At 36.2% G+C, this 22,198-nt stretch overlaps 1 protein-coding gene across 2 annotated transcripts in view; it reads right to left on the bottom strand.

Annotated features, from left to right (window-relative positions):
* pex5lb (peroxisomal biogenesis factor 5-like b) overlaps positions 1-22,198 on the bottom strand; it is an 89,818-nt gene that overhangs the window by 12,952 nt on the left and 54,668 nt on the right. The window contains exons 5-8 of one of the 2 annotated variants that reach the window (XM_056471466.1): positions 17,676-17,766; positions 15,214-15,300; positions 6,368-6,487; positions 3,015-3,158 (exon numbers count right to left, since the gene is read on the bottom strand). In XM_056471466.1, coding sequence (XP_056327441.1) covers positions 3,015-3,158; positions 6,368-6,487; positions 15,214-15,300; positions 17,676-17,766 — 442 coding nt within the window. The remainder of the gene's footprint in view (positions 1-3,014; positions 3,159-6,367; positions 6,488-15,213; positions 15,301-17,675; positions 17,767-22,198) is intronic. The other variant, XM_056471473.1, reaches the window with a different exon arrangement.

Below are 22,198 nucleotides of genomic sequence, written 5' to 3'. Positions count from 1 at the left end.
GTTTACTCACCCTTCTCTTTAAAAAACTGGTTTGAGATTATTTAATCTGCTGAACACAGTAAAAGCTATATTGAAGAATGCTGGTTGCTGGGACTCATTGACTTCCATTAACTCCTGTGGACCTCCAAGTCAATAGTCGCATCCCAAATGGCACACTATGCTATGTTATACACTATGCACTTAAACCATGTAGTGTATGAGTTTAGTGTTGTCCCAAATGGAACACTAATAAACTGAAAAAATGTGACATTGCAATATTTTGTTTTGCAGCGATATATATTGCAAAATGAATCTAATTTCGCCAGATGATTTGAATAACGCTGTTTGAAAAGATTTCATTCATTTAGATCGACTGGGATGATCCAGTTGTTCTCCATGCAGTGCATCTGCATGAATTATAATAAATCACATGCAAAAATAAATAAATAAACAGTGCTTTATGGTTTTCTAGGGAGTCCAACTGTATTCAACTGTATTAAACCTGTAACCATTAACTTCCATAGTAGTCGTTTTTGCTAAAAATGGAAGTCAATGGTTACAGAGTTCTTCAGAACATCCTCAAACAGATTCATAACCACCAGTAAATGTTCGTTTTTGGGTGAACTATCCCCTTAAAATGCGGTTCTTTGATGTTTTTGTGAACTGTCCCTGGAAACCTGTAACCGTTGACTTCCATTGTAGTCAATGGTTTAAGGTTTTCAGCTTTCTTCAAAATATCTTATTTTGTGTTCAACATAGTAAAGAAACTCAAACAGATTCATAACCACTTGAGGGTGAGCAAACAGTAAGTAAATGTTCATTTTTGGGTGAACTCTCTCTTTGAAATGTCAGCTGTTGATTGATGTTTGCGTGAACTGTCCCTTTAAGGTTTTGAAATGCAGCTAATGTGTAAGTCAGCTAAAAACTCATCAATGTTCAATAAACGGGCTGTCTGAAAATACCTACAAATTTAAAATAACCCCTTACTTTTACAGCAGAGAATTAATTTAAATACTGTACTTTCACTTAATGATGACTGGAGTACTGAACTGATTCAGGTTTTGGTCCCACTTAAAGGGACAGTTCACCCAAAAATGAAAATTCTGTCATCATTTATTGACCCTTCACTTGTTCCAAAACCTGCTTGATTTTATTTCTTCTGCTGAACACAAAAGAAGATATTTAGAAGAACGCTGGAAACCTGTAACCATTGGCTTCCATAATTATTCCTACAATGGAAGTCAATGGTTACAGGTTTTCGGAATTCTTCAAAACATCTTCTTTTGTGTGTAACATAATAAAGAATCTCAAACAGATTCATAACCACCAGTAAATGTTCATTTTTGGGTGAACTATCCCCTTAAAATGATGTTCATTGATGTTTTTGTGAACTGTCCCTGGAAACCTGTAACCGTTGACTTCTATTGTAGGAATGATTATGGAATTCAATGGTTACAGGTTTTCAGCTTTCTTCAAAATATCTTATTTTGTGTTCAACATAGTAAAGAAACTCAAACAGATTCATAACCACTTGAGGGTGGGCAAACGGTGAGTAAATGTTCATTTTTGGGTGAACTCTCTTTTTAAAATGTCAGCTGTTGATTGATGTTTGCGTGAACTGTCCCTTTAAGGATTTGAAATGCAGCTAATGTGTAAGTCAGCTAAAAACTCATCAATGTTCAATAAACGGGCTGTCTGAAAATACCTACAAATTTAAAATAACCCCTTACTTTTACAGCAGAGAATTAATTTAAATACTGTAATTTCACTTAATGATGACTGGAGTACTGGACTGAATCATAACTCAGGTTTTGGGTCCCACTTAAAAGGACAGTTCACCCAAAAATGAAAATTCTGTTATCATTGATTGACTCTTCACTTGTTCCAAAAACTGCTTGAGTTTCTTTTTTCTGTTGAACACAAAAGAAGATATTTAGAAGAAAGCTGAAAACCTCTAACCATTGGCTTCCGTAATTATTCCTACAATGGAAGTCAATGGTTACAGGTTTTCGGAATTCTTCAAAACATCTTCTTTTGTGTGTAACATAATAAAGACTCTCAAACAGATTCATAACCCCTTTGAGGGTGAGCAAACAGTGAGTACATGTTCATTTTTGGGTGAACTCTCTCTTTAAAATGTCAGCTGTTGATTGATGTTTGCGTGAACTGTCCCTTTAAGGATTTGAAATGCAGCTAATGTGTAAGTCAGCTAAAAACTGATAAATGTTCAATAAACGGGCTGTCTGAAAACACCTACAAATTTAAAGCAACCCCTCACTTTTACAGCAGAGAATTCATTTAAATACTGTAATTTTACTCAACAATGATGACAGCGGAGTACTGGACTGAACCATAACTCATGTTTCAGTGCCACTTAAAGGGACAGTTCACCCAAAATTAAAAATTCTGTCATCATTTACTGACCCTTCACTTGTTCCAAAACCTGCTTGATTTTATTTCTTCTGTTGAACACAAAAGAAGATATTTAGAAGAATGCTGGAAGCCTTTAACCATTGACTTTCACAGTAGTGGTTTTTCCTACAGTACAACTGAAGTTAATGGTTACAGGTTTTCAGAGTTCTTCAAAACAACTTGTTTTGTGTTCAACCTAATTAAGAAACTCAAACAGATTCATAACCACAAGAAATTGTTAATTTTTGGGTGAACTATCCCTTTAAGCTGTTGATTGATGTTTGTCCGAACTGTCCCTGGAAACCTGTAACCGTTGACTTCCATTGTAGGAATAATTATGGAAGTCAATGGTTACAGGTTTTCAGCATTCTTCTAAATATCTTCTCTTCATCTTGCAACTTTAACATAAACATCTTGTGTTCGACAGATTCATAGCCACTTGAGGGTGAGCAAACAGTGAGCAAATGTTCATTTTTGGGTGAGCTATCCCTTTAAAATGCCTGAGCTGTTGATTGATGTTCGCCTGAACTGTCCCTTTAAGGATTGGAAAACACAGCTAATGTGTAAGTCAGCTAAAGATCTCAATAAGCAGGCTGTCCAGAATTCTATATGGAGTTGTTTACCTCTGAGTCCTGAGGGTCTTGTAAGATAGCGGCCTCCAGCAGTAAAACAGCACTGTTCAGATCCCCATCCCTGCACTTCTGCTGCCCCTGTTCAAAGGCATTGCTGAAGTCTTTGTACGGGTTATTGGCATGGAAGAAGTAACCCTGAAAACAACAACAACAAAATCGCAAGAAAATATTTGAATAGAATACTTGAGAGCAGGAAGCGTGAGCCTTTCATAAATCTGGAGAGACAGAGGAGTGTTGATAATTGGATCACGCTGAGGTCTTTAATATTGCAGTGAATGGTGCAGTCGGGCTAATCAGAGACGTGGGGAGAAGAGAAGGGCACAGGATCTCACACTTCAAAATAATCCACCGCTAAGCCATATGCTCAACTGTCCGGGACACTAAACAGTAAACTAAGAGTGCTTGAAAGACAACCAAAAGGCACATTTCTTGATTTGGTTTTACTAAAACTCTCCCAAAGAGATTTATTAGATTGTTTTGAATGCTACAGTCCTGCTAATGAATGCACTATTGAACAACATTATAGGGCTGGGAGTCCATTACAAAACTTTGTCAATCTTTGTGGGCTTTTTAAACACAACAATTTTTGTCTTCATTTTTTGGCATAAGTTTGCAAAGCAATCAGATGCTTTTTAATGTTTTTTAATTCATTTTATTTAATGTAATCAAATGAAAAATCGAAATGAGATTCGCTGCTCTTTAATCAAAATGTTTTAATTATGCAGTGAAGAAGAGGTTAATGAGATTTGATAACTTGATTCAATTTCTTTATAATAGCTATTAATTGTATTAGGCTAAACTGTTTGCTAATTTATTTGATGCTTTTTTTGGGTTATTTTCACATCCCAATGTTGACAGGTATGATTCTGAATCATTGAGAATCATTGAGTCGATTAAAAATGTTGGAAATGAATCAGTCAAGAGGAACTGACTCCTCTTAAAAAGAAAAATCCACATTTTTTATATAAACAGTCTCATTTTACAACTCCCCTAGAGTTAAACTGTTAGCATTTTTATTGGCAGGAGCACTTTAAGCTTAGCTTAGCATAAATCATTGAATCGGATTAGACCGTTAGCATCTTGCTCAAAAATGACCAAAGAATTTTCCAATTTAAAGCTTGACTCTTCTGTAGTTAAATTGTGTATTAAGACCGACGTTGCCATTTTCTAGGCCGATAATGCTGGTGTAAAAATCATGGAACTCTGCTGCAATATCAAAAAAAAGTTTGTTTTAAATGTTAAGAGTCCTGCAAATGAATGCGCTAATAAACCACTTCATAGGGCTGGGAGTCCATGACAAAACTAAATTGATTCCTCAATTCTGAATCATCGACAATAGAGTCGATTGCAAATGCTGGAAATGATTCATTCTAGGAGAATTGACTCATCTTTATAGGAACACTTCACTTTTTATATAAACAGGCTCATTTTACAACCCCCCTAGAGTCTAGAAGGAGCACTTTTAGATTAGCTTAGCATAAATCATTAAATCGGATTAGACCGTTAGCATCTTGCTCGAAAATGACCAAAGAATTTTCCAATTCAAGCTTGACCCTTGTGTAGATAGATACATAATGTACTAAGACTGACATAAAATATAAAGTTGCTATTTTCTAGGCCGATATGTCTTGGAATATTCTCATTCTGGTGTAATAATCACAAAACTTTGCTGCAGTTTAAAAGAAAAAAAAAGATTGAAAGAAATTGATTCCTCAGTTCTGAATAATTGAGAATAGAGTTGATTGCAAATGTCGGAAATGATTCAAGCAAGGGCAATTGACTCATCTTTAAAGGAACACTTACACTGTATATAAACAGGCTCATTTTACAACCCCCCTAGAGTTAAACAGTTAACAGTTTTGTTCCATCTCAGAGTCTGGTAGGAGTTAGGCAAGGCTAACTTTATTTAAAGAGCACAATTTTACACAACCGTAGTTGAACCAAAGTGCTTTACAATAAAATAAACAAGAAAATAAAAATAAAAACTAAATATATATGTATAAAATAAAAATAACATGCATGCGTCACTCAAAGTCAAGAGAGTAAAAATAAGTCTAAGTCCGATTTAATAGAATCCAATGAAGGAGAAATCCGGATGTTTAGAGGGAGACTGTTCCAGAACCTTGGGGCCGCTACACAGAAAGCTCGATCACCGTTTGATTTGCAGCGAGACCGAGGGACAGAAAAAAGAAACTGGTCATGGGATCTTAAAGATCCACAACCTGTATAAGGCCTAATAAAAACAGTTAGCGTTTTTATTGGCAAGAGCACTTTTAGCTTAGCTTAGCATAAATCATTGAATCAGATTAGACCGTTAGCATCTTGCTCAAAAATGACGAAAGAATTTGCTAATTAAAGCTTGAGTTTTCTATAGTTGCTGTACAAAATTAAAAGTTGCTATTTTCTAGTCTGATATATCTAGGAACTATTCTCTCATTCTGGCATAATAATCAAGGAACTTAACTGCCTTGTCATAATCCCCAGCACCAAGCCCAAGTTTTTATTCTCTACTTGTAATACTAATAATACATCCAATAATATACCTTATAATATATATCCTAATATACAATTTTTGTGGATTTGTACCCACAGATATATCATAGAGACTTGGCCCCCTGTAAGATGCTATCTAGTAACAACCTAGAACGACCTATAGCACAACTGAATAACAACACCCCTTCAACCATGTAGAAATGCTTCAGTGTTACATATCAGTAGCTTGAGGCTATAAATAATGAAGCTCTACAGAAATGAACGTTCTTGGTCTGTTTGGAAGAACACGACGATGGAGCATAAGAAAGAATTTTAGATGAAAGAGAGCATTATCTGACATCTGGAGTCTGTAACCATTGAAGAGATAATCTAGCTCTGTATCACTTCTATCATCACAGAAACACAGAGAGCCCTGTTCAAAGCTCCCTGTGTGTTGTCGGAAGACTTTTTAGGGTAGTTCCTGTCTGGTCTGCCATAATGTATATACAGTTGAAGTCACAATTATTATTATTGTTGTCTTTTTTAAACATTTCCCGAATGATGTTTGACAGCGCAAGGAATTTTTCACAGTATTTCCTGTAATATTTTTTCTTCTGGAGAAAGTCTTGTTTTATTTCGGCTAGAATAGAAGCAGTTTTTAATTGTTTAAAAACTACTTTAAGGTGAATATTATTAGCAATATTTGTTTTTCGATTGTCCACAGAACAGTTGATGCTGATCAAAGTTTGATACTTATTAATTTAACTAATATATTAAGGATCGAAATACTGTAAAAATACTTGTAAGGTTGCTGCAGACCTCTAGGGGGGGCCGTCACCATAAAACAGAGCGTTCTGATTGGTTGCAAATACCTTCTCAGTAGGAGAAAAGTTGAGCGGCACCAGGCCTTCGCTGTCAGCATCCTCCAGCCAGTTCCTCCGTGCCAGTTCCTCCCACTCGGCTTGCATTTTATCCCAGAACTCCGTGTCTGACTGCGGAAGACATCACACGGCCCTTTAGGACACATCTAGCATTTGATATATCAAACAAACTGGCACCCTGTAGGCCATTACAGACAGAGATGCTTTTGGCATCTATAAAATTCTGCTTTAACAACCTAGCTGGAAATACCAGACATAGCGTTTGAACTGCTCCGTGATTTTCAGCTTCACAATCACGCCGCAGTTTTATAAAGACAACCTAAAAATAATAGACATTATTTCTTGTGCGAATTACAGGGGGGTTTGGGGGGATCTGAACTCCGTAATTAGCGCTTGATCCCCCCCTGAAGAACATGAAAGCAAGATGTATCAGAGGGTCTGCCCTTTAATAATTAAGAAATAGTTTTCTCCGATCTGTATCCTTTTCCCAGTGATGGGTTGTGGCTGGAAGGGCATCCGCTGCATACAACATATGCTGGATAAGTTGGCGATTCATTCCGCCGTGGTGTCCCCAGATTAATAAAAGGGACTAAACCGAAAAGAAAATGATATTGTATCTTAAATAATATTACTAATTAAAACAATACATAACGTAAATATACATTTGACACCCTATAATGGTTCATACCAAAAGGGGGTCCAACCCAGTACTAGTAAGGTGTACCTAATAAAGTGGCCGGTGAGTGTAAATTTAATTAAATTGCATCTAATTTATTAATCAAAATCTTTTTTTTGTTGAACGAAACCCTTTTTCAGTGTTTTGAGGCATATTAAGTGGTTCTCAATGGCATTTACGATATTAAATAAACGTTGACAGGTTTGCATTCCTGCACCTTTTAATGGATGACCATGAAAGACTGTTTAACTTCCATACTTCCATTTGTCTGTCACACTTATTACAGGTCTTTCAGTCTCTGCTTATGAGCTGGTGATCTGAATCAGGTGAGTTTGGTTAAGGAGACATGAGGTGCGTCCCAAATCGCATACTTATGCACTATTCTACGCCATTTTGTAGTATAAATAATGCAAGTGGTGCATTCACACTGAAAACTCTTAATAAGTGCACTTTAATTACCCAGATGCTGCACTTGTTTAACCGGTAAAATGATGTGTGCACTGTTGGATACTTCATGCACTCAACGACCGCAGTTTTGCTCACGTAGCGGAGGGGGTGGAGCTATCGGGCGGACATGTTGGATTACTTTATTTGTTTTGGATTTTGAAAGCAAAATTCTCAGACAAGAGTGATTCTAGCGCAACCGTCAAACGTCATCAGGGAAACGGTTTGGATTTCCACTTAGTAAAAGAACATTAGTGCTCCATTTGGGACGACACTACATACATTTACTACGTTGTTGAGTGTGTAAGTGCATGAGTGCATAAGTGGATAGCGCATAGTGTGCCATTTGGGACTCAACACTGAGCTGGTGGTCCTCCAGGAACGTGGTTGAGAAACACTGATCACCAACAGACAGTGTAAGTGTTCACGAAACATGTTACTTGTAAAATAGGTGTTTGTACTGTAGGTGTCTGCAAAACTGGATGCATAGTTTGTATTTTATTATACACATATTAATAGGTGCAGGAATGCAAACCTGTCAGCGTTTATTTAATATCACAAATGTCATTGAGAACCACTCAATATCCCTCAAAGCACAGAAAACAAAAGTTTGATTAATAAATTAGATGTAATTGAATTAAATATACACTTACCGGCCACTTTATTAGGTACGCCTTACTAGTACCGGGTTGGACCCCAACAAGGTACTGGAAATATTCCCTCAGAGATTTTGCTCCATATTGACATGACAGCATCACATAGTTGCTGCAGATTTGTCGGCTGCACATCCATGATGCGAATCTCCTGTTCCACCACATCCCAAAGGTGCTCTATTGGATTGAGATCTGGTGACTGTGGAGGCTATTTGAGTACAGTGAACTCATTGTCATGTTCAAGAAAAAGTCTGAGATGATTCGAGCTTTATGACATGGCGCGTTATACTGCTGGAAGTAGCCATCAGAAGATGGGTACACTGTGGTCATAAAGGGATGGAGATGGTCAGCAACAATACTCAGCTCGAACCAGTCTGGCCATTCTCCTCTGACCTCTGGCATCAACCTGGCATTTGCGCTCACAGATCTGCCACTCACTGGATATTTTCTCTTGTTCAGTCCAATCTCTGTAAACCCTAGAGCTGGTTGTGCGTGAAAGTCCCAGTAAATCAGCAGTTTCTGAAATACTCAGATCAGCCCGTCTGGCACCAACAACCATGCCACATTTAAAGTCACCTTTCTTCCCCATTCTGATGCTCAATTTGAACTGCAGCAGATCGTCTTGACCATGTCTACATGCCTAAATGCATGAGTTGCTACATGCCTAAATGCATGAGTTGCTGCCATGTGATTGGCCGATTAAAAATTTGCGTTAACGAGCAGTTGGACAGGTGTACCTAATAAAGTGGCCGGTGAGTGCATAACGTTGGTTTACTGAGGCATATTACCGAACATAACCATAAAACTTGACCCCCTGGATCGTCAATGTATAATTCGCACCTTGGCTTTAAGTAGCTGCAGTCCTATTTGAAGCAGCAAGGGCAAAAGGTCAGCATGTCTTATTTATCTTTATGGATTCGCCAGAATATCATCTGCATGAATTGCATTTATTACCTCTCAGTTTTCATACAGCATCTAGTTTCTTTCCAATCGGAGAGAGGTCAGCAGAAACAATGCACAATGTATGCATGTGTATAGAGCTTTTTTGAGTGTGTGTGTGTGTGTGTCATATCGGGTGCGATCAGTCTGGCAGATTCCATTAAAGGTCCATCATTGACTGCAACAAACCCCTAGAGGAAGGTATTAAAATAAATGACTCTTTTTAGATTCATGGATGTACACGTGTAATGGCAAAGCAGAATTCTCAGCAGCCATTAGTCCAGTCGGTAATGACACAAGATCCCTCGCTATGTCATCCTGGAGTCTTGTTTTGTATTGGTATATTTTGGCCAATTGCCAACAATACATTATATGAGTCAAAATGATTGATTTTTTTTGAATGTTAAGTAAACATCATTGTCCATGAATGTATTTAGTCAATTTCCTAGTGTGAATATTTCAAAATACTCAAAAAGAGCTCCATATATTAGTATCTCTTCCAAATATTGCACCATTTTAATCCTGCTTTTAATGCTTCCAGAAGACTTTTTTATGAAATGAACTCTCTAAAGGACATTTTTAGCAAAGTGACAGAAATTTTTTTGAATTCTTATGATGTATTAACGCTAAAAATCTTATTTAACTTGTGTATTCATTTGTTTGTTGTTCTTAATTGTTTATTTATTATTGAAATGTTCTTGCCATCAAAATAGCTTTGGTTGCTGACATGGCAATAAATAAAACACATTACATTACATCTAAATACTGCAACAGTATTAATCACCGATGTACATCTTATTTATGGATAATTCTTCAACTACGGGCACTTATATGTCCTTTGATCATACTGTATATCCAAAAATATATATAATTTTGTTCAAATCCTTTTCTTTGTCAAACTAACAATAAATCCTACTTTAAAAAAATCACTACCTTTCTATTATATTATTTTCATATTATTCAACCTCCCTTTAGGTGTCAAAATCTCTGTTTTCACCTTGTCGCACACTCAGAGTTTTAAACTTCAACAATGAAAATAATTTTAAAAGATTATTTATCTGGTATCTATTAATGAATCTTAATGAAGCACTAGTGAAATAATTGAAATATTTTATAGTCATTAATGTGAGACTATTATCAATATAATTTTTTATACAAAATATAGTATCTCACAGTATCAGTGTGATTTCCACCACAACACTAATGTTGCTTTAAAAAGTTTGTGTGAAAGATTATTTAGGTGGTTTTTATGAAACTGAATAGTGCCATCTTAGAACATCTTCAAGATGGAGAGAATTAAAATTTATCAACAACACTTTACGGTAAATCGAGGTAAAAAAATCAAGGTAAATATTGCTTGATCAGGAAATACATTTATTCTACGTCATTTCCAGACATGCTGTACCTTCAAAGACGTTTTTAAAAACCAAACCAAATTAAGGTAAATAAGAGTGTGTTGTATACATGAAAAGCTAGTATCAAATTAAAGCTAATCGGTGAAGCTATTTTAATTTTTTCACAATAAACTGTAGAAATGTCATTTCCACCACACGTCACCATTTATCTCAGAAAACATATTTCTAAAGGTGCCGTTGACTTGAAAATTTCACCAGAGGTTGGTAACAACCAAAGACATCCATATATGCAAAGGAAACACATCTAATTAGTTTACAAATTAAGTTATGTGTCGGCATCAATAGCCTAGTGGTTAAGTGTGCCGATATAAAGCACCATGGTGCTCACGGCGACCCAAGTTCGATTCCCAGCTTGAGGTCCTATGCTGACCCTTCCCCTCTCTCTTCTCCCAATTCTTTCCTGTCTGTCCTCCACTATCCTATCCCAATAAAAGGTGAAAAACAACTGAAGTTATGTTTAATCAAATGAAATGACACAGAGAAGAAGTATTGAACACATGAAGAAAGGGAGGTGTAGAAAGGCAGGGAAAGCCCAGACAGCAGCTGAAATCTCTCACTTAGTTCATTTAATTAACCTAGTTAAGCCTTTAAATGTCACTTTAAGCTGAATACTAGTATCTTGAAAAATATCTAGTCAAATATTATTTACTGTCATCATGGCAAAGATAAAAGAAATCAGTTATTAGAAATGAGCTATTAAAACTATAAAGCTACGGTCACACTAGGCTTTGCCTGTGCAAAATTCTGTCGTGCGGTGCTGCGAAAAGGGGCGGGATTAAACAAGATGATTAGACATTAAAGCTAATCGGTGAAGCTATTTTTAATTTTTTCACAATAAACTGTAGAAATGTCATTTCCATCACCACACACATTTAAAAAGTTCTCATCACACATTGAAAGTGTATTCACATTGCATAAGTTCATGCTCTTTTTAATACACAAATTCAGTTTATTTATTTTCTAATAAGCTCTCAACCAAATTAATATTACTTTTTAGAGTGTGACAGGTGTACAATTCACCATACAACTAATTTATTTCATTGACAAATGTATAATTATTGCATATATTGAGAAAAGATTGATTAAACTAGATACAAAAATGATCTTAGACAATGTTTGACTGCCATCATTTATTTCATTTTAAAATAAAAGCTGTATATTGGGATGTGGTGGAATTGACATTTGTTCAGTTGTTCAGCATAGTAAAATGTTTCAGAATCAGTTTTATTGCCAAGTGTGCTTCACACACACAAGGAATTTGTTTTGGCTACAGAAGCTTCCAGTGTACATAAAGTGACAAGTGACAACACAAAATAAATATGAAAATATGAAAAATATTTCTCTTCTTATCTAAGTTTGTCCTCTTACAGATCTTAAAACTAGACAAATTGCTTAAACTTATTTTATTTATTTATTTATCAGGATCCCCATTAGCCACGACCAAGGTAGTGGCTATTCTTCCTTGGGGTCCATCAAACAACACAAAACTACATTAACACATAACAACAAGATCAATAAAAACCTTAAAATACTAAATTCATACATGACATCCAGATCAACAATCCACTTAATATTGTGCCATTAAAGATTTCTTAAACGATTTTTAAACCTCATTTTACTTATGAGGCTATGTTACGTTTTTTTTTACTCAACTTTACAAGGCTGAAAGTGGCCGTAGTTGAAGAATGGCCCTCATACAGTATTTGAGTGATGCATAAATCTCCAAAAACTGACACTTACTGACTGATTTTGTGATTTTTTCCTGTATGGTGATTTGATACTAACAACAGATCTCTTCAGTATAATCAGCGTTTACGCTTTTAGTGGAAACCGTGAGGTGTTGATACTCTTTATTCTATGATGAATAGAAAGCTGAAGAAAACGGTAACAACAGTTGAGTAGCCTGAGATGTGTTTCCTCTATTACTTGACTGTCTGTATCATGTTGTATTACAATAACAAGAATTACATTCATTTGGCTTGCATGGATGCAGAAAACAGTAAATGACCCAATCAGCTGTCTTCACTCAATCCTTCCACATCCCTGCTGAAAAATCCAGCATCCATTGAGACTGGTTAATACTTGTTAGTGCTGGTAAAGTGAGTTCCCTGATTGCAAAGTGTACTTCGTAAAAAGTGTCATTGCAAATCATCAGACACTGTAGACAATAGTTATGTCATGCACTTTCAACAACTGCTGAAAGAGAATTAATTTAGCCAAGTCAAGGGACAAGAACACTGATCAGCACAATGGTGACTTTAACCAAACTTCATCCATTAAAGTATGACAAACATTTTTAAAACATCTTTTAAACCACCGTCCATGACATGTTGTGGTTTTGCTGGCATCATACCAGCATCTAAAAGATAACATATGTTGGTCTATCAGCAGAACATCATCCTAAGGTGGTCTCAACATGCAAAACACAGTACCTGATGTTGGGAGGCATCCAATACAGATCAGCAAACCACCAATCAGCATCCCATAATGCTGACCAGCAATACCCTCGCAGAGCCCTCGCTTATTTAACATGGTCAGCAAATTCGATACAAGTAAACTTTGAACTCAGTTAACACAATGAGACTTTCACTCTTCTGTACTGTAGGTGCGTTATTGTTTGCCAGATTTGGCTCCCTTATTGGTACAGTTTGAACAACCCAGTTCCTAAAGCCCGCTGACTAGAATAACTTGCTCTTTTATTTTCGTTGGCAGCTCAAATTAATCTCGCAACGCACAAACAATTGCTTAGGCTTCAACTGAGCGCTCGCATTAAGGGGGAATGAAGAGAGAGTGCTGCATCTGTGATGAAGGTATTCGCAGAATGAGCCAATTAATCACCGAAAATTCTGCACACGTGCAACAAACGGTCATGTACGCACTCATGTTTTGCATTTGATATACTGTTCTGGAATAAATCGGATCGATAAATGTCTCTGTTATCAGCGATAGAATATTGAATGAATCTTTTTTCCTAGATTGCCTTTCAAGCAGTTCTGTCATCATGACGAAGAGGCGCCATCCAGATGCAGCGCCGCGAGGGATCTCGAGAGTCATTCATCTGTAGTCTAATAATCACCCTACAGCGCAGACAACCTGTGCACTGGCTTTAAAAACTGTCTTGATTAAAAGAGTTGAATCTTTGCTTTGCTTCGATTTAATATGAACAGGGTATACAGTGGAAATAAGCATTGAACACGTCACCATTTATCTCAGAAAACATATTTCTAAAGGTGCCGTTGACTTGAAAATTTCACCAGATGTTGGTAACAACCAAAGACATCCATATATGCAAAGGAAACACATCTAATTAGTTTACAAATAAAGTTATGTGTCGGCATCAATAGCCTAGTGGTTAAGTGTGCCGATATAAAGCACCATGGTGCTCACGGCGACCCAAGTTCGATTCCCAGCTTGAGGTCCTATGCTGACCCTTCCCCTTTCTCTTCTCCCAATTCTTTCCTGTCTGTCCTCCACTATCCTATCCCAATAAAAGGTGAAAAACAACTGAAGTTATGTTTAATCAAATGAAATGACACAGAGAAGAAGTATTGAACACATGAAGAAAGGCAGGGAAAGCCCAGACAGCTGCTGAAATCTCTCACTTAGCTAATTTAATTAACCTAGTTACGCCTTTAAATGTCACATTAAGCTGAATACTAGTATCTTGAAAAATATCTAGTCAAATATTATTTACTGTCATCATGGCAAAGATAAAATAAATCAGTTATTAGAAATGAGTTATTAAAACTATAAAGCTATGGTCACACTAGGCTTTGCCTGTGCGAAATGTCGTGCGGTGCTGCGAAAAGGGGCGGGATTAAACAAGATGATTAGACATTAAGAAAGCGAGTGATTGCTCTATGTTTTAAATTTCTGTCTAGAAAGGTCCTGTTTTGATTCTCGATTGGTCTCACGCAGTCAAGTGATGCGATTTCGCAGGTCAGAGTTCACCAAGCTTGAACTTTGCACCGCAGCGAACTGCGAAACTTAAGGCATGACCCTGCGTTTCCGGTCTGACGCATTCGCGTGCGTATGAATGGAAGTCTATGGGAGGAAAAGCCCAGTGTGACCGCAGCTTGATGTTTAGAAATGTGTTTAAAAGGTATCCTTTCCATTAAACAGAAATTGGGGAAAATATACTGGGGGGCTAATAATTCAAGGACTTAATCAACTGTAGTCGCTGAATGTGTTTTGTGGCAAAACGATAGAAAATGATCCCCAGTTTAGTGCTCAGCTGGCGAAGAGAAAATTGCAAGTGTAGCATGGAAACTTTATACGTTTTGCATTGCAATATTGATCACAGTGTCACTGTTAAATATATCTACAGTGACTCTGGACTGTCTTTTTACAGCCCTCGTTCCTGAGCACATCACTTTTAAAGGGTTGTTTTATGAATGTTACCGCCCAATAAGCATCTCTGGAAGGAAGAGCAGAGAAGTAAGAGCTGACATCATCACAACGCAGCCTCTTTTGAGATGTCAGTTGTGTTGATGCTGCACTCTTCGGCTAAAAATACTCCAATTATGCAGTCTTAACTTACAGGGTGAGGCTGACCTTACGGAAGGCAAGAAACTGCAATTCCCAGCTGGCCCCAGATACTTTGTGAATAAGCACTGAGGTATGAAGATTTGTCTGGACTTTTCTTTCCAAAGTTTTGGAGAGAATAAATAGCAGTGATTTTTCATGTGTGTGTGTGTTGTCGGGACTCACCTCTACAGCAGCCTTGGCTCGAACAAACTCCTCCTCTAATGAATGTTGTCTACCAAGTAAAGAGCCGCCCAGCTGGGGCTTCTGCCGCTGCGCACACAGATGGTCAAACACATACACAGACAAGGTCAACCAGCAGTCCTTTAGTAACACTGTCTTTGTCCTCGCGCCATGCTGAACAAGCAGCCTTAAAGTTAGCGCTAATAACCATTTTTTTGTTGCAAAAAAAAAAAGTCTTAGCATAAGCATACTCATAAAGCCCAAAACAAAACTTTGAAGGATTGTTAGGAGGTCTATCACACTTCCACACTTCCACTTGTTTTGTTGACAAGAAAAAAAGAAGTGCGCTGCGCTTTTTACATCGCTAGGCAACAACTGAATCAGCTGCTTATTGTGCGCGAGCATTGCTGTTGTTATAATTGTAATATTTAATAATATTGTGATATTCATGATTTTTGAAGTCATACAGCTCTGGATAACTTGAAACAGTGACCACTAGTCTCTCCTGCATCTTTAAAAGTCTCCGTCTTGACAACATGAACACAGCTGTCACCTAAAAGGAAACCCTGCCTCCGCTTTTATTTCATATCGGCCCGATATATTTATTATTAGTTCGATAAATAATGCTTTTATTATTTCCACTCCTATACTCAGGTTCAGAAAAAAAAAGATTTTTATTTATGATTTTTATTTATTTATTATTTATTTATTATATTGGTTATTGGCTTCAAAATATAAATAATTATCGGTATCGGCCAAAAGTTTTATATCGGTTTTTAAGGCAGATATATGTTAAATAGTGACAGAAAATGTCAACTGGAATGAAGAAGAACTGAGAAACAATCACTGGGAATGCTTGATATATATTGGTTAATGCATCAGTTTTAGCCGATAAATGGCTTTTTAACATCTTACTGTTTTCATCCTTATAAGGAATTTATCAGCCTGATATTTTAAAAGCCGATAAATAATGGCTTTACTTCCACTCATATAGTCAAGATCAGAAACAAAATAATATCAAGATTTGCATTACTTTGCCTTTATATCGCTTACTGGTTATAAACAATTATCAATTAACAATTGAAATAAACTATAAACAATTATCGGTATCCAAATCCATCAATTTTCCATATTAATTTTCAAAGGAGAAATATGTTAAATGGTGACAAAAATATCAATTGGAATGAAGAAGAAAGTTTTTAAAGAGCCGACAACTAATCACTAGATATATCGGTTGCTGCATCATTATTGGCCAATAAACGGCTATTTTAAATGTTATCATCGTGATAAGTAATTTATCAGCCCGTTATTTTAAAAGCTGATAAATAATGCCTTCCACTCATGGCCAGGATGAGAAAAAAAGTCATATCAAGATTTGCATTTTTTTGCCTATATATCGGTTACTGGCTTCAAAATATAACAAATTATCGGTATCCATTTCAGTTTTCCACATCAATTTTCAAAGGAGAAATAAGCTAAATAGTGACAAAAAATGTATTGGAATGAAAAGAAAGCGTTTGAAGAATCGACAACCAATCAATTCTTGATATATCGGTTGCTGCATTGTTTTGGCTGATAAATGGCTATTTTAAATGTATGTTATCATGCCGAAAAGGGATTTATCAGCCTAATATTTTAAAATCGATAAATAATAGCTTTGCTTCCACTCATATAGCAAGGATGAGAAAAAATTATATCAAGATTTGCATTTATTTGCCTACATATCGGTTACTGGTTTCAAAATATAACAAATTATCGGTATCCAAATCCTTACGAATTCTTAGGAAAAATTATTACAAGAGCTAAAAACCCTTCTGATATCAAATGCAGAAATATTTTGCAATTTTAGGTGTATTTTTAGGCCACAGTACTTTAATAGGTAGAATTACATTCATGGGGAATATATATTATATATTATATTATATTATAGAACTACTATAATGAATTATTAATTATACCTACTACACTGAAAAAAGTTTTTTTTTGCTGCTTGTTCAAACTACTTATTTAAAATGAGCTAGATCAACACAATTCCAGAGTTTTTTGGGGGAAAAGTGTTTTATGTTCGATCCACTTAAATTTGTACAACAATTATGTTCACTCACAAGATTTTGGTTGGAACAACATAAAGGAATTGTGTGGAACTCAGCATATTTGACAGTGTAATATACTATAATAAACACATAGAGCCTATTTATTATTATTATTATTTTTAATCACATATTTTTAGTGCACAATCAGAAACAGGTTTCATGAAGCTACAAATCCTGAACTTCAAACAATTTACAATTTACAAAATGCACCTAATGGAAAGAGACCCATTCGCTTTCCATTAAGTGCATCTTAGAAACATGATCTGGCTTTTATAGTAGCACTCTGTACTTGCCATATAAAAAGATATATGTGATTCCACTCCTAAGTATCTATAGTTCAGTATATGAGATGTAAGTTTGATTAGTGTGTACCTGAGGGGCCGGTCCGGGGTCTGATTCTGTGCTAATGCTGAGCTCCAGGGCGCTGTGCCTGTTCGTGAAGTCTGTTTTAAAATCTGCAGACCTGAAAAAGACACGAATACGCCTGAAATAAATCACAAAGCTTACTAAATAAAACAATCCAAATCTAAAATCCACGATAAATGATGATGACGCCATTAAAAATGCATTGTAGCGATTTAGCTATCATAATTGTTGTACATATTTACCTCCAAGCCTTATAATTTCTAAGTGCATTGATAGGCTTCATTGTGCAAGGTTTGCAGTATCACTATAATATCATAATATAATATTTATATTACCTAAGGCTGATTTATACTTCTGCGTCAACCGCACACGTATGGTCCGGCACAAAAATGTAACTACACGTTGCAATGACGTGTAGCTCAAGCTCTGTTATTGGTCAGTTGGGTAGTGGTGACGAGTGTTGGCGGTGCTGAAACCTGTGAGCCCAATGAAGCGAGTGTTTACAAGTGTCGAGTCCCATGAAGGTGCTCCAGATGGAAACTTTTGTTTTGTGTTTACCTTATGCATAGATGCGTAGAAGCATAGATGCGGACATATTTTGTGAATAAACCATGAATCGTGCAGAAACCATGAAGTGCGCAGGTTTAATTTAGCAGTAAAATTAGCCCGGGTGCTAATATTGAATTATTAACGAAATTAAAGTGTTGACAGTGCTTTTGTTTTGCACTAAAATTCATCATTGGTAATGTTGCACTGTTGTTGCATCGTGTAATGAGCTGTCAAACAGCATGTGTATATATTTTCTGCAAATAAATCACAAATTGTGGCATGTTGCAAAACATAAATCTTGTGTTTTATTGATGACGTCACCAGCGACTAGTCGACATCGACTCGACTTTGATAACATTAAAGTCGACTTCCCCTAGTGTTCACCTTATGATTAAAGTGGTTGCTCATCCGCTGGTTCCCACCTCTGAATGAATGACTTTTAGCTATTGTACATTAAGTATTTGTACATTGAGGAAAAATCAAAACACCCACGAAAAAACTCGACACAGAGGAACATAAAAGCCTACTGCTATTTAGCATTTTGGAAGTGTTATTGCAGAGCAACACAAATAGCACGCAGAAGTTTAAATGCACCGCTACATGCAGGGCATGTGCCGTGGGTTACGCTGATCACTCGACGCAGAACTATAAATCAGCCTTTAATATACCTCTTAAATTTCATGGGCAGCGCTGCGGATAGACGACGAAGCTGCTAGCATTTGCCCATTTCTGCCTATGACACAGGCTGGCACTGATCAGATTGCCACAAACATTCATAAATCACTTTACTTGATTCATTTAAACACTCTTCTTCCATATATTTGAGTGAGTCCTACAAATGCATATGCACTTAGGTCAGCTACATAAATCTCCGTGCCCTTTTAAAGCTGATTTTGTTCACTGCGCGTCTTTTATAAATCCTTTCAGTAGTTTATTAACTCCAAAAGAGGGTTTGTGCTGCTAGTAAATCTGAATCAAAGACTGTAAACATATAAATACACACACTGAAATGAATTAAGAATGGTACAGTTTTAACACAAAGGGCCAGATTTAGAAAACAGAATAAATTAGTGTGAGATCACAATGCCATAACGTTGCCAATGGGAGTGGACAGTTCTGCTGACAATGTGTAAATTAAAGATCCCACATGCAGCAGCACATGCCCAAATGTGATTATACTAAAAACAGCACAAATTAAAAAAAACAATGCAGATATGTTATCAGCATGTTCAGAAAAATGGCAACATTGATTAACTGATTGATTGATTTTATTTGACAATTCTAACAAAAATATACAAACAAGTCCAGTTAGACCAATTCATACATTATTTCATAAACGGTCAAGGATAAAGTACACAAAAAAGCCACAGGCTTATTTCCATTGTGGTCCTCGATATTTTTTAAAAATTAACGAGCAAATCATAAATGGAATGCAAACATCATCAGCTCAGCAACTCAGCACAACAAAATCCTCAACATCAACTATAAAACAAACACTTTTTAATTTCCCTTTTAAAATCACTCTCAATTTGAATCTCTTTAAAAATCGTGGGCAAAGCATTCCAAGCAGCAGAGCTACAGTAGCACACAAAAAAGAATTTCTACCTGATTCACTCTTAAATCTATATGGATAAATATCCCTGCTACGTGCTCTTGTAGAATGACAATGTACCTCACTAAAACGTAATAATTAAGGAAAATATTTTGGGACCATTTTCGTTAAAATCTTAAAAACCATCATTAATTTTAAAAATTTTACCCTATTCTCAACTTTTAAAATATTACTTTGGCTATAATGTTCATTATTTAAATGTGTCAGTGAAGGTACTTTCATAACAATTCTACACAACTTATTTTGGGCCGGCTGCAATTTATTTTTCATTTTTTTAGAACTACCGCGGTACCAAAAAGCTGCAGCATAGTCAAAGTATGGCTGCAGTAATGCACTTGCTAAAATTTGTAAACATTTACATGATATCTGGTTAGGACACCATGATAACACATTAATCATTTCCACTGGTAAGTTTAGAATATATCCGCAGTCTCCTGGGAGTGGTTTATTTATTTATTTATTTACATCTTTCGAACTTATGGGCCATTCACACCATGGGCCCTATCATACATTTGGCGCAATAAGGTGCAAGACATGCATGACGCATTTTCTTGCTATTTTCAGAGCAGCGCAACAGTAACTTTCATGTTTTGCGCCACATTGTTTAAATAATAAATCCATTTGCGTCACTTTGTGGACTAATGAGTGTTCTGGTCTGAAAAGGAGGTGTGTTAAGGCGTATTGTTGGTGCGTTGCTATTTTGAGAAACTGAAATAGACCGTGCCATTGACCAACTAAAGCTCATCTAAAGTCCAGCGCAGAGCGCGTTAGTTATGCAGGTCCAAATGCTTACACAGTGCTTAACACACACAGGATGTAGAGCAATACACAAATATCTTTACATATGAAAAAAATAAAAGGATTTAAATGTTTCTTAAATGATTCTTTCCTACATAAATATAAAAACCACTGCCTCCATGCCTTCTTCATGTCTAGGGGGGCTTCTTTTCAGTTTATTCATGACAATTTGCATTTGCATAATGTTATTATTAGTAGTAGTAGTATTTATTTTATGCATATTTATATTTATTTTAATAAAAACAATTTTAGATTTGTCCACCTGCTGGGTTTTGGACATGTATGTATCACCATATGGGGCATAAGAATAGGATATGTGTTTGAATAAAACTCTACCACACTTCGTTATTATTGTTCAATTATTCATTTGCTGGAAATTAGAACTGAATTTGCGCTTAACAAATGCAATGAAATATGTAGGCTAATGGATGTCTTCAGTGAAGTGCGTACAACACCGTTTCCTTATCCACAAAAGTAAAGGAGTAAAGTAAAGAGTAAAGATAAACTAAAGAGAAAGTAAAGAGGCCGAATGGAGGAGGCTCGTTCTTTACCCTCGCGCTGCAGATGGTCTGTTTAACTGTTTTCTCGCTAGTGAAGCGTTCAGTTTTTCCACTTACAAAGTCCGTCATGTAAATAGCAAACGCGCCATGGCGTGATGCAACTGACTTTTAAAGGGAATGGGAGATGAGACTCTGATTGGTTTAATGCATGTTATGCTTAAAACACAGGCATAACTCATTAAGAGAATAAGCACAACCCTGTTAGACCATGCGCTGGGGCGCAGAGCGTATTTTTCCGTCCTTAAAATAGCAAGTGGTTTCGAACACACCCTTAATGCTTTAGATTTTGCGCCTAGATTGTTAAAATAGAGCCCTTAAACTATAAAGATAAAGATAGTTAGAAAATTGTTCAGATTAGAAAACAACAGTTCAGACTACAGCTATAACGATAAAGATGTAGAGAAATAACATCATTGAGATCATTTTCGGATCAACACATGTACGAAGTGAGCTACTGAGCAAACTGACCACATCAATAAAGTTTGGCAAAATGAAGGTGAGGCAAATGTATTTGCTTACAAATCATAGACACCATTAAGATGTTTTCTGGTATTTATTTGGTGATGTGCAAAGTACACGAAAGATAATCCTTCATTCGATGATAATATATCCCTGTAAATATCATTAGTGTAAAAATGGAGCAAAGGTTGTTGGCGTCATACTGCCCCCTAGTGTTCAACAATAAAATTATATGGCTCAAATGGAAAAGAAAGGTGAGGCAAATGTATTTGATTAGAAATCATAGACACCATTAAGGTGTTTTGTGGTATTTATTATTTGGTGATGTGCAAAGAAGTGCCTGAAAAATAATCCTTCATTTGTAAATAATTTATCCCTGTAAATATCACTAGTGTGAAAAGAAACAAAAGTTGTTGACGTCATACTGCCCCCTAGTGTTCAACAATAAAATACTATACGGATCATACAGAAAAAGAAAGATGAGGCAAAAGTATTTGAATATAAATCATAGACAGTCTTAGCACATCTTTCCAATGAGCTTTTATTGGGAA

The sequence above is a fragment of the Danio aesculapii genome, chromosome 2, assembly GCF_903798145.1.
Source record: "Danio aesculapii chromosome 2, fDanAes4.1, whole genome shotgun sequence".
Lineage (NCBI taxonomy): Eukaryota > Metazoa > Chordata > Actinopteri > Cypriniformes > Danionidae > Danio > Danio aesculapii.
This window is presented reverse-complemented; position numbering and strand designations above follow the sequence as displayed.